Below are 14,104 nucleotides of genomic sequence, written 5' to 3'. Positions count from 1 at the left end.
CCATTTGTTCAGAGACTAGAGTAGCCCCTGACATAAGCCATGCTCTTGCTGTATGTCTGTTAACTGAATGAACAATCAAATACGAGCTATGGAAAGCTTGTTAAGGAGAAATCTAAATGAGAAGAGCTTGAGAGCCAGAGAATTAGGAGTGCCAAGCTTAGTCACTCGCTTTTATTATTAAAATTATAAACAGCTATAATGCATTGGTCTCAGACCTATTTCAAAGACTCATTTCTTTTTCCATTTAGGGGACTAGGGTTTTTTTTTTAACATAAAAGTGATTCATTTTGCTTTTTAATTTTGTAAGGATGCTCTCACATTAATTTTCTTCAATATTTTAAGTTAATCTCTGATAATTTCCTATATGTATACAATGCTTGATGATATTCACTTAGCATTTCCCCCTCAAATTCCCTTGGACCCCCAACTCATCCCCCTCCCAACTTTATGTGCTCCATTTTCTTTTTACCTCACTGTGCCTACTTCAGCTTTCTGTATGTGCACGGGTGTGGGACATACAGTGGAGCACTGGAAACCTAACACTCAGAGAATTCGGCTGCCTATAGCTTCCTCAGCTAGGGGTAGGGCCTTGTGAGCTGCCCCTCCTTGGGGACCTTTGTCAAATGGGTGTCTCTCTCCTACTTTGTTGCTCATGATGATTTTTACCTATATGTGAAGTGGTTGACTCCACACACTTGCGTTCCATGTCTTCTTCATAAGATTTGTCAAGTGCTATTTTCTGTGAGGTTCATGGAGCAAAATGGGGTAAGCTGATTTGAACACTGTGCTGTAATAGTCATAAATACTACACTAAGCATCAATCTGAAAATGTGCAGAAATAGAATTAAAAGGGTTGGTTTAATGACCCAAACCAAGTTCTTGACACTAAGCACATTAGCAGTATTACTGAGCCAGTTTTTGAACTTTCTATTATTATTATATGGATGTTTGTGTGCACACATCTGTTGGTGGAAGCTAGAGGGTCAAGCTAAAGTATCATTCCTCAGATCATCCTCCACTTTGAGACAGTCTTTCGTTGTTCTGGAACTCACTGATTCCAGTCACCTCCAGGAATCCACCTGGTTTCCTCTCCCCACCCCTGAAAGAATTCTACAACAAAAAAAGTAATTTTATATACACACAAAAAATATGTATAGTTTTCTATTTAATTATTTAGTATATTTAACTGCTTTTATAACTCTAAGTATTTTGATTGGAGGGTGATCAAAGTTCTGCCTTACGGAGGTTTTTGTTGTTGTTTTTTCATTTATTTGTTTTGTCTTAATACTTATGCTATAACTTAGTGCACCCCTTAATTCCCTTAATTAGAGTCACATGTCTCTATTAATTTGCGCTGATGTAAAAAAAAATATCATTGACTGGCAGCTTAGACACAACAAAGTTGTCATAGTTCCAGAAGCTGGGAGTCCCAGATTCCAATGCCTATATTCAGACTCTTATGAGGACCTTCCTCTGGGTTGTTGGTTCCTGGCTTCTTGTGTTGTCTTGGATTCTTTTTATGAGGGCACTAACTTCATTTATGAGGATTCCACCCTTAGGACCTGAGTACCTTCTAATATACCAACCTTCTGTTGCCATCACAAAAGAGATCAAACTTCAAATGTACACACATTCAGTAAATAACATCATATCAGAACTTTATCCAAATTTCCAAGGAAGGGAAAATTGCTATTTCTGGCTTCTACACCTTATGCAAAATCCTCTTTCGAGATTCTTCCTTGACAGGTTCATTTTTAAATATGGTTGAGAATTTTATTTAATCTTCGTAATCTTGGGCTTATGGATGGCTCAGTGGGCAAAATGCTTGCCACACAAGCCTTTCAAGCAGAGTTTGATCCCCAAAATCCAGTAGACATGGAAAGAAAGTCCTCTGACATGCACAGATGTGCTGTGACATGCAATCACACACACACACACACACACACACACACACACACACACACACACACACACACAAAGAGAGAGAGAGAGAGAGAGAGAGAGAGAGAGGCTGAGACAAAGAGAAACACACACATATATATCACACATTGCACAATAATAAAATTAATGAAAAAAATCTTCATAATCTAGTATATTATATACCCTGTGTTCCTTTATAACTAAGTAAACTGGTAAACTGAGGTCAAAAGGAAGTTAAGTTGTTAGCCTGAGAAAAGTGCCTACCCACCAAAAATTGTAACTCCGGTGCCTGGTATCAAAGTCACATTCTTAGTTGTGTTGATGAGACTTATTTATTCAGCAGCACAGGTGTGTGGGCCCTTCCTCAGACCTTGTGGACTATAATAGCTTAGGTCTAGGGAGATGGTTAGCAGTTAAGAGCAGATACCTCTCTTGCAGAGAACCTAAGTTCATTTCTCAGCACTCACATTCAGAGACTTAAACTACTTTAGCTCCAGGGGATCCCACATCCTCTTCTGACCACTAGGCTCTCTTGCATTCACTGCACACATATCTGCACAGACACACAGACACAGACACACACACACACACACACACACACACACACACACACACATAATTTTAAAAAATGTTTTTTAAAAGTATAATTTCTGGATTGGAGGCTACAGACTCTATGCATTTTAACATGTTCCTTAGTACACACTGATATCAAAACCACAACTTGACTACCTTCATGGATTGCACGTCTTAGAGCAGTGGGTTCTCAACCTTCCAAATGCTGTGACCCCTTAATACAGTACCTCATGTTGTGGTGACCCCCAACCATGAAGTTATTTCCGTTGCTACTTCATATATGTATTTTTGCTACTGTTATGAGTCGTAATAAATTCCTGATATGAAGATGACCTTGTGTAACCCCAGTGAAAGGGTTGTTCAACCCCCAAAGGGGCCACAAACCACAGGTTGAGAACCATTGCCTTGGAGGAAGAGAAAAAGAATGCAGGAAATTGAATTTTATATATCCCACCACATAAAAGCATTACTATGTGAATGCCATTGGTTTTATCTTGTTTGATCTCAACTGTTGATTCCTAAATGTTCTGACTGATTTTTTTGAGGTAAAGGCCACTGTCAGCTACATGTTACACTTTTATACAAATTATAAGAGAGTACTCCTCTGATACATAGTTAGGTAGCTAACATCTTCATTCTTTGAAAACTAGAAGAGACAAAACAGAGCTGGGAGATGGCTCCATCAGTATAATGCCTCCCATGCAACCATGAGGACCTGGGTTTGGATCCCCAGTGCCCACAGCAAAGGCCAGATGTGGAAGCATAAACATAGTTCCAACTACAAGTTGGTTGGAGACAGGTGGACCCTTGAGCTCACTGGCCGGTCATCCTAGCTGAATCAGTGAGCTTCAGGTTTATGAGAAGCCTTGTCATAAAAAAAATGAGTAAGATAATAGCAACAGAGGAAAGCCACCTGATATTGACCTTGGCCTTCACATACATGAGCCCACATGTGCTTGCACACTTTTATGCATATTTGCATATACCCTGTATGCATATCATATATGTACACAAAAACACATACACACACACACATTTTTTAAAAAGGAGGTAAAACAGTGCTTCTCCCTAGTCATGGAGGAACAGAAGTTCTGTGTAAGTGTTTATTTACACAGTAATTCTGGTTTTAGGATAACAGTGGTAGTGTACATGAAGTGTGTATGTGCAATATCTACTGATTTTGTTAAAGTTATTGGCTTATTTTCTACCTTTCTAGGTGTTTGTTAAAAAAAAAATAAGGAACAGACTGTTGCCCGTTCCACATCAAACATTCTTAGATGCACCACTGTGAGAGCATTCCAGTCCTGTCCTAGTCCTGTACTCACCACACTTGTCACTTTAAGCCTGAAGGACATTCGGAATTGATGAATAAAAATCCAGCTTCATTTCCCCCCTATTTCACTGCTCTCTGCTACCTCTGAGCACAGTATAGAAAGCAATCTTGAAAGTAGCAAGTAAAGGACCTGACTTGAGCATAAATCAACTAAGGAGAAGAGGGTAAACATAGATTGATAGATAGATAGATAGATAGATAGATAGATAGATAGATAGATAGATAATAGCTAGATAGATAGATAGATGATAGGAGATAGATAAGATGATAGAAGATAGATAAGATAGAAGGTAGGTAGATAGATGGTATTAGATAGATAGATAGATAAGATGATAGTAGATAGATGGTAGATAGATAAATAGATGATAAATGGTAGATAGATAAATAGATAGATAGATAGATAGATAGATAGATAGATAGTCCATTGGAAGTTATAACTCAGGACATAGTGTTAATGGGTCTCAATTTGAATAACCATGTAAGTCTTAAGCTGATATGATATGATAAATAGGATAAAACATTGATTGCATAGCTGTCCTTTATTAATGATGTTTATAATAGAATGATTGACAGAGGTCTGATTTTGACTCACATAGCCCGGGCAACTAACATGTCTTGGATATTTTTTCCATTTCTTAATTCTGACTCTAATTTGCATGTGCTCAGAGATGGTCAAGCATGACCAAAGAGGAAGTCCTAGTGCATGAAGGCCGTCTGCAACCTTGCTAACAAACTTAGGTTTAATGTTTTTCTAGTCATCCAATGAACCTAAGAGCCCATCTAATTAATTAATCTATGAACGTTGTCTCCTTTTTCTCATCAAATTGTGCAATTTTCTCTCAACTGTACCATTTATATGCAGACTCAAGTTGCAGAATATAAACAGCTGAAAGATACTCTGAACAGGATTCCGAGCTTTCGAAATCCTGACCCAGCAGAGCAGCGAAATGTCACCTTTCCCCGCGGGACTCCACAAGGTTACAACATAAGAGAGAAGCCAACAGGAGAGCTACGAGAGGTGAGGGGTGTGACCTGGGGGTCCCTGATAGGTGGCGTGCCCTGTGGAGCTGTCCGGAGGAGAAATGCTCTCTGTACAGCCCACTCTTCCTTCCATGCAGATTCCCAGAAGTTCTTATACATTAACATCCTTAGTGCAGTATGTTTAAATGCAGGCTTCTCAGCCCCAGCTCCACTTTCCAATTCAGTTCCTTTGAGGTTTGGCCTGGGGATTTATATTTCTAACCAATTCAGCTGGTCTGGGGAAAAACACTGATAAATTAAAGCTGTAGCATTTACTGGGAAAGGCTTTCCTGGCTTTGTTTTTCTCTATGTAAATTTACATGTGTTAAAGGAGCTCTGGTATCTGAATATTTGAAGGTGAGATGATTTTTCTCTCCTTTGAGTAGGTGAAAAGGTTTTAAATGTCATGAGAATTGTATGTGGCAGCCCACTCTGTTATCATTAATACAATGGAACTTGCTACACTGCTGGGTCTGCATAGAGCATGGCAAAATCATATTAAAACACCTATGTGACCCGACCGTGAGCCACTTTATTCTTGTTCTTCACGAAAATCAAGGCTTGCTTGAGTGTGTTTCAAAAGGGGAGCATCACCAGTATGGTCTTACTTATCACTAATTCTTACAAGTTACTTGTATGGATTGGCAAATGGCTCAGCAGGTAAAGACCCTTTCCCTCGGGGATTAATGAGCCGAGTTTAATTGACAGGACCCAAATGGAGGAAGGTAAAGAGGTGTTCTCTGACCTCCACATGCTTGCTGTGATGGGTTTGCAGTAAATGGTTGAGAGTCTTGTCTCCGAGTGACTAGTTTATGGCGGTAACGAAGTCAACATCGATGGAGTTCTCAGATGAGTGTTTATAGCATCATCAGAGCAATCCTTCACAAACAGGCTTGAGGTTCTTGCAATCTGGTCCTTTCTTGGGGATTTATAACCACAAGTTTAAGATGGCAGGATGGGATCACATGACTGTCGTTTGACTCTGTGTCCTGTTAAGCTGACTTCCAGCTCATTGGGTTCACTGTCTGATGACTGAGAGTTTAGTTTGTTCCACCTGTGAGCTGGAGATAGTGGTTATCTGCCCCTAACATTCCTCACAGGGACAGAGTGGGGATAAATGGCAGTGTTTGAAAGTACTTAGAGCCCTTGAGAGAAATATTTTCTACAAGGCAGTTTTGTAGCAAACTTGCCGGAAGACTTTGTCAAAATGTACACCTGTAGACATTCCCAGATATTCAAGGAAGAACTTTTCTCCCCACTTCATGATTTACTCTCTTGACTTTTTCAAGAGTGTTAATTATATCCCTGCTAGCTTCAGAGTAGGGCTTCCCATTTCAAATTGCTCATGGTGTGGTCCCCAAGGCATCTAATTATAAGAAATTAATCTGACCAAGGAAGTAACTTTCTTTTTGATGAAGAAGAGGGAAAAGGCACTACAGATTTTCCTATCAGTGTTTTTATCTTCCTAACTAATGTAGATCAAAGAAAGATTGGAAACTTACAGAAAATATGGATATGACTCAACAGATTTTAGAGAAGACATTTTCTAAAAAAGCTTTTTTTTTCTTGGTTTAGTTTTCTGTATTGACAGAGTAAAATAAATACACAGACCGACTTCGGTTTACAGAAGATGTAATAAAAAACATTAATATTTTATTGGGCCTGGGAAAAATAAGTCAGCAAAATTCTTGCCACGTGCATACGGTCAATCCCTAGCACCCATTTTAAAAGCCTAGCATTGTAGCATGTACTTAGAATGCCAGTGCTGGGAAAACAGAGACACGAGGATCATGGGCTCGTTGACTAGCCAGTCTAGTCTGATTCGTGGGCCCGTGGACCCGAAGGAGGGACCCTGTCTCAGCATCCAACATGGATAACTCCTGAAGCTGACCTCCAACATCAACAGCTGTGTGTCTGTACACTTATAAACACTGGCATAAATTGAAACGTTGTAACAAAGAACATTTTGTGTCTTGTTGAGCTGAAACTATTTTAAACTACCATGGATGTCTATTGGTAATGCAAGTCCCTCTGATTACTAGTTAATGAAGCTAATAAGAAACCAGCCTACTCCTTAATCCACTGAATATTACATCGTATCCTAGTCCTTTCCAATATCTGTTGAGAAGGCAGTTGACCTTGAAGAAACTTTCAGAAGCAGTAAGCGGGAAGATTGAGGGTTTGGGATTTTGTTGTTTATCTCCTTTCTGTTCTAAGGAAAGCTGGAGTCAAGTTGCCTTTAGGGGAAATTTTCTCCTGATGCATGGTTGCTGGTAGGCTTCGCTTTCCTGGTCACTGACTATTCTCTGAGATAGAATTTTACCTAAATTATTTCTGTCTTAAGGAGAAATGACACAGTGAGAATTAAATCATTCCATCACACCTGTTTTCTTTTTTAAGTCACAATTGTATATATTTCTAAACTCTAGGACTTTGCTTATGCTGTAGCCCTTTAAAAGTGGTATTGAAAGAATAATGTCACGACTTTTGATATAAAAAGTGGGTTTTTTTGTTTTTTGTTTGTTTGTTTGTTGATGTGTGCTGTGCTTATCTTAGGTGTCTCTAAATAACGAGGTGTGGCAGAACCATGAAGCAGCGCCTAGGAGAACAGAAGAGAAACCTTTCTCTTCCATGCAGAAGGAAGCAGGATTTCAGGCTCCAGCAGAGCAGAACCAGGTGGAACCCAGAGAGCCAGAGGAGCGTCAGGTGGAAGAGGAGCACAGGAAGGCTCTGGAGGAGGAGGAAATGGAGCAGGTGGGGCAGGCAGAGCATCTAGAGGAAGAACATGATCCGTCACCAGAGGAGCAGGACCGGGAGTGGCGAGATCAGCAGGGTCAGGATGCAGCCCACCTTCTGGATGGCCGCCCTCAAGCTGAGGTGCATGGGTACTCGAAGTTCTCTCTGATGGGGAATTTGGCTTTGGTTTTAGGTACTAATGAAAACGTAATGGGGTTGTGGAGATGCTCAGTCAGTGACATGCAAGCGTGAGAACCTTAGTTCGGTCTCCAGATTCCATGTAAAAAGCTGGATGTAGTGGTGTGCTCTTAGAGTCCTGCACTAGGGAAGCAGCCCGATGCCTCCCTGGGGCTCACTGGCCAGCCTAGCCTAACTAGAAAGTCCAGGTTTCGGAGAGAGATCGTGTTTTTAAAAAGCAAGGTGAATAGCACTTAAAGAAGGACACTAGAGGTATACACATACACACACACACACACACACACACACACGCAGAGAGAGAGAGAGAGAGAGAGAGAGAGAGAGAGAGAGAGAGAAGCCTCCCTATGAATCAGTCTCTACAAATGTTTTTGAAAGATTTCACTGAATGTTCTTTGCTTGTATTTAAATATTCTGCTGTAAGACTAATGGCACAGTATAGCTCCAGAAGGTGGTTGGTGATCAGAGCAATTGCTCCTTGTAGACCGCTATATCTCCCCATTGTCAGTATTGCACAAGAGACTGGTCCTCACATCCCCGCCAGTGCAGCAGGGAAGCTCCCAACTGGGTGCCTCCCCAGAGAAGCCTAAGTCCCACCTGGAGTATCCTGATGTGAAAATACTTTTCTGTGATAAAGAGTCCTCCTTCTAGTCATTGACTTCCAGTTACAATGCCAGCTTTTGCCCCCATTGCTGTCAAAGATGACTCAAAAGCTCTTACCTCTTTACTGCTTACTTAACCACTTACCACTTTCCCACATGCCACTTATACACCTACACACTTACCACTTACACACATGCACGTGAGTGAATACCTTTACCAGTCTCTCCTCAGGAACTGCCTCCTTGGCTTGTCGCTGACATCTGAGCCACATTCTGACCTTCAAAACAAACAAAAGCAGCCAGTGTCTTTAAAGGAACTTAGTGTCAACCGGCATTGAGGGCAGCCAGGGACCTTTCTTCACCATCTCTGAACTCATACCCAATGATAATGCCCATGGATGCTGATGAGTTCTTTGTGACGCTGAGGCTTTATTTGTCCACCTAGTCTCTGAGACATGAAGCCGTGTGACGCTTCAGCCTTCGTAGGTGTGAAGACCTCTCTTGTTGCCCCTCACATCCTTGCAAACTTTGTATCACAATGCCATGGCCATCCTCCCCTAAGCCCTGTGGTCCTCAACTCTGCCCTTTTCCTTTTGCTGACAATTAAATGTGTGTATTTTAATTGGGGAGGGAAGGGAAGGAAGATGTATAACTCATTGGGGAGCAGGATTTGAAGAACTGCTGTGTTTGATTTTCCTCTGATCAGAATGCATTTCTGCATCCATGCATAGTTTATTTATATAAAATCTCTTCTCTGGGGCAGGCATGATTGATGGCTCAGTCAGTAATTGCCTACCTTGCAAGCATGAGGTCCCGGGTTCGATGTCCAAGAACCCAAATAGAAAACAAAGTGTAATTCAGTCCCAGTTCTGGTGGCAGATTCCTGGGGCTCACAGGCCTTCGTAACTCAGCAAGTCCCAGGCCAATGGGAGACCCTGTCTTAAACAAACACAAAACAAAACAAGCATCTACAAGGTGGCATTTGAGGAATGACAGCTGAGGAGACACCCACACTCACATCTGAACAGCACAACACACAGGCATTCTCTCTCTCTCTCTCTCTCTTTCTCTCTCTCTCTCTCTCTCTCTCTCTCTCTCTCTCTCTCTCTCATCTCTACCTCTATCTCTCTTTCTCTTCTCGGCTTCCTCAGTATAAGCTGAGATTTGACATTTTGTTTAGCCTGAGACTGCCATGCCCATTGTTGGAGTTAATTAGCATCCTTGGGTCTTTAACTATTCCTAGGCAAAGCCTTAGCCTCACAAATTGTGCAATTAGTGTGGGGTTACCAAGTGCCAACTTGATTCAGAACCTCTGCGCATAAATTTAATTAAGGGTGGAACTGATTTCTTGTGTTGTCCTCTGTTCCATTTGAGCTGGAACACACTGAAAGACGGCTTTCCAGCTGGCAGGTCTGCTATAAGACGGCCGAGGCCATTCAGAGAAAGATGGAAATTATGAGATATTGGACTTTATGGATAACTGGGGGTCACCTGCCGTAAAGTGTTAAGAAGCCCACCCTGCCTCCTGCGTTTTTCCTGACAAGAAAACGAAGGGAGTGCCCGGAGGGTCCAGCCCCTCTGGTTTAGCATCAACTCTTTTTGCTCTAGGTGGACCATTCAACCAAGGCAGTCACAAAATTCCGCTCCCCGTATGAGGAGCAGCTGGAGCAGCAGAGGCTGGCGGCAAGGAGGGATGAGGAAGCCCAGAGGCTGAGAGAACACCAGGAAGCTTTGCACCAACAGAGGCTACATGGACACCTGCTGCGGCAGCAGCAGCAGCAGCAGCTCCTGGCCAGAGAGATGGCTCAGCAGAAGCAGGCAGAGCATGAGGACGTCCAGCAGCCGCAGCACCCGCAGCAGCTACGGTAGCCTGCCCCATCCCCTGGGTGGGTGTAGACAGTCCTTCCTCTGGTGTCAAATCAGCTTTGTGTATGTGTAGCCCTTGAACCTGTGGCAGGCGGGCAGGCTCATATTGCTCATGTAGACAAGGTAGGAAAAAAAAAAAATATTGGGGAATTAAATGCTAGCTACTTAATTTTAGCATAATTTTTTTCTTCCGAAATGTAGTCGTTATGGGCTGAGAAGGTGGCTTGGTGATGAAGGGCTTGACACACAAACATTAGGACCTAAGTTCAAATCCCCAGAATCTTTGTCAATCTAAGTGCCATGGCATACAGCCTGTAATTCCAGGGCTAGTACACCAGGGTGGGAGATGGGGAGAGGAGACTCTCTGGAAACTCGCAGCCAAATAGCCTGGAGTACTTGGAGGCAAACAGCAGGGGATAGGGGGTGGGGGGGTGGGGAGAGAGGGGGGCTTGTTTCAAACAAGGTTGACGTCAAGGACAAGTGTGCAAGGTTTTCTTCTGACCACCTGGCATGTGCTGTAGCATGGTGGTACACCGCTCACAAAACTTACACGCACACACATCATATGCAAACCTCACAAAATAATAAATAAATAAAAGTAATAGATCTCAAAATAGACTAGTTGACTTAGTGCTAACTTTATTATTCATCATGAAATGACATTTTACCTCTTCCTGGTATGCTTTGAAAACGTATCTGGTGTCACTACTATACTTTAGTGTGTATCTAAATCCCAGAAACAAGTTATGGCTCATTTTAAAAGTTGAAAATCCCTTTTTATCCCTGTCTTGAAAGATAAATGACCTTTCCAAGCTGTGGCTGTTAATTTTGATTTCTGAATTTATGTCCCTGGCAGGCAGCAAGTTAATTACAATGCTGTAGAGAACGACGTCGTGCAGGGAGCCGAGGACCAGGGAATCCATGAAGAAGAGGGAGGAGGTGAGACTCTTCAGATGGTGACCCTTCGTCCAATGACTCGGTCATATCACACCACATCGAGGAGCACATTCCGTAGCATCCACAGGCAGAGTGCATACCTGTGTACATAACAGAGAGCAGCTGTGACTCACGCTTATGCCGTTACTACGTTTGGTCTGAGTCCTGGCAAAAATACTTAGCACTAGTGAAAACTGGTGAAGAGAATGGCTTTTTTCTACAACATTCTCCCTCTGTTGAATCCCATTGTGTGCTTAATGGTTGTTTCTGACAATCATAGGACTGGTATTCTTTAGGAACTTTCTCTGTTTTCTACTTAGCTTGGAAATCTTGTGCCCTTGCTTATGTTTATGGCAAACATCAAGTATGCAATTTGTCAAATGCTGCTTCCTGGGGCAGTAGAGCTGAAGTTAACTCTGCTTGGTGCCAGTGACTCTTACAAATGTTTGATTTTCTAGAAAGTGTCTAAAGAAGAGCAAAGGCATGCCCTTACTCAATCAGCAGCCTATTGTGGTATTTTATAACCCTAAGAGTCAAGAAATTGTCGCCTTCACATCCCCCGTGGGTCACTTTAACTTCTTCCATTTGTTCGTCATAAGACAGGGAGCTGTTTGCTCCCTTCTTGTTTAATAAGTCCCCCTGTGCTCTTGCGTCTGGCCAGCAGGCTCCCCTGTTTCTTTATTATGTCCAGACTAAGTAACTCTCTGTATCCTTAACCTTCTCTCTTATGTCTTACTTTTAAATGATTTACAGTTTTTGTGTGCTCTTATAATTCTGTTAATCTGAGTACTCCCCCCCCAACAAAGAATATCAAGTAAACTCTTATGTCAATATAAGCACAGGATGTGTTTTTCTGGCAGCAATCTGTCTGCTTCTGAGTTCACAGTTGTTGTTGTCCATTTTCAAGTGTCCTAATTTTGGAAAACTCTCTTTTTCTGACATTAACCAAAAAATTTAATCGTATAGAATTTCTTTTATTATAAGAGTTTTGATTCTACTTTTCATATCTGGTGGGGAAATGTCAGTGTCTGCTGTAAACATCCCTTAACAATGATAGAATGGGACATTCACCCATCCATTTGACATACAGTCCAGAAAAAGGACAGAACTGCTCAGAAAACAAAAATAAAAACAAAAACAAAATAAGACAGAGACATACCGCTACCCAAGACGGAGGTGAGATAGATTGATGTGATCTCAGGGAAGCCACTGTCGGCTGCTTTGTGAGAGGAAAATCCTGCCTGATCCACTTAGGGCTGATTATGGTTCCTTTGCTTTGTTAGCCTATGAGAGAGAGAACCAACGCCAAGATGAAGCTGAAGAAGACGCAGGCAACAGACAGGAACCTCACGAACCAGGACCCCAAGAAGCTGACCCCGAAGCTGAGGCAGATGTAAGTTTCCTCTGCTGGTCCCAACCATTAGTAACTCATGGGGCAGGCGGGAAGAAAACGTGTCTGACTCAGGCTTCTGGCTCCAGATGTGCTTTCTCCTCGGACAGAGGAGGACATCTTACACAACTGTGTAGGAACGAAACACAGTGTTTCACTGAAAACCGTGAGGTAGAGTGTTGCAGGGTCCCTGCAGGAATCACAGCCAGCAGAGAAATGAACAGCAAAGAGGTGAGAGTAAAAACTCAGAACCGCCGGACTCAGTCAGTCAAACCGGATCAAAACATCCAGAGTCTGATCCCGTGGTTTAATTTTCTTACACATTTAAACACAGTAGAACTTTGGGGCGTAAGTTTCCATGTGACAATTCTTATAACAAAACTTTAGGGTTGGCTACAATAGAAATTTCCCTTGCAAAATACACCACTCTAGCAAAGTACCTGAGGCCTTTATCATAAGAATGAGTTCTCCTGACTGGCCAACAGTGCTCAAGGCTGGGATCTAGAGAGGAAAAATTGTAATAAACGGAAGTCTGAATTCTATTGATAGAGGATGCAGAGTACATGGGGCTTCTTAAGGGTGCGTTCTATTCACTGAGAGGCAAAACCCAGGATTAGGGCCTGAACAGTTCTCGAGATCTGGGGGAAATTCAGGTGAAGGCTGGCTCCAAAAGGAGTGGCAAAGGATCACCAGGTTGTCTGACCACTTTCACTCCAGCATTCCAAGTGAACAAGTGGTGTTTTTTCCTTCCGTTGAAGAAAGCAGGCCTGCGTGCTTAACAATTCTGGTTTCTCCAAGCTGTGCTTCTGACGGTGGGGGTGTGAGGAGATGGGCTGGAGGTTGCTCTAAGGATTTAAAAAAAAAAAAAACCACTTTGGAAGCTTTTAGGTTGAGCAAAATTGAAAAGCATTGAAAAATATAGTGACTCGTAAAGACTGAGAGGAGAGGGCAAGCCAGCTTAAATGTTAGAGAGAGGACCAGAGAAAGGACTTCATGTTTGCTGAGCATGTTGTGTGGGTCTATTGGGATGCGTCACGTGACCTGATTTCTACACAGCTGTCCAGTGACCCTCTTAATAACAGTAAATAAGGATGTATGGCTTAGATTTGAAAAGAGGGTCTCAGGTGCCAAGATAATGTCCACAATTCAGAATGTAATTATGTAGATGCTAGGTTAGCCTTTGCATTGACTGAAAACAAGACCCTCACCCTTCAACCTGGGCAGTCTAGGTCCTGAGCCCTACTCAGGAGCAATGCAAGCAATTGTGGAATGAATCCAACCCTGTGTTTTGTGCAGATGACGTTTACAGACTACATTAGTTGTCTTATTTTATATATATACATGTATATATGTATGTATATGTATATATACAAAATATTGCTAATAATATATATATATATCTCGCTAATAAATCAATACTCACATTGGGTAGCATTCAATCTCTGATATTTTATGAGTTCTGTCTAAATTAATCCAGGGACCTGGAAGGAAGAGCCAGGTCCTTTATGATTGCCAGTGCCGAAGTCTTTCTTG

At 42.1% G+C, this 14,104-nt stretch overlaps 1 protein-coding gene across 3 annotated transcripts in view; it reads left to right on the top strand.

Moving 5' to 3' along the window:
• The window catches only part of Golim4 (golgi integral membrane protein 4), an 81,525-nt gene that overhangs the window by 52,811 nt on the left and 14,610 nt on the right, over nucleotides 1-14,104 (top strand). For 2 of the 3 annotated variants that reach the window (XM_059265505.1, XM_059265503.1), the window contains 5 exons: nucleotides 4,689-4,844; nucleotides 7,403-7,723; nucleotides 9,988-10,244; nucleotides 11,102-11,184; nucleotides 12,465-12,574. In XM_059265505.1, coding sequence (XP_059121488.1) covers nucleotides 4,689-4,844; nucleotides 7,403-7,723; nucleotides 9,988-10,244; nucleotides 11,102-11,184; nucleotides 12,465-12,574 — 927 coding nt within the window. The remainder of the gene's footprint in view (nucleotides 1-4,688; nucleotides 4,845-7,402; nucleotides 7,724-9,987; nucleotides 10,245-11,101; nucleotides 11,185-12,464; nucleotides 12,575-14,104) is intronic. The other variant, XM_059265504.1, reaches the window with a different exon arrangement.

The sequence above is a fragment of the Peromyscus eremicus genome, chromosome 6 (genome assembly GCF_949786415.1).
Source record: "Peromyscus eremicus chromosome 6, PerEre_H2_v1, whole genome shotgun sequence".
In the NCBI taxonomy this organism is placed as follows: Eukaryota; Metazoa; Chordata; class Mammalia; order Rodentia; family Cricetidae; genus Peromyscus; species Peromyscus eremicus.
The sequence above is the reverse complement of the archived record's forward strand: the minus strand, read 5'-3'. Positions and strand labels throughout refer to the sequence as shown.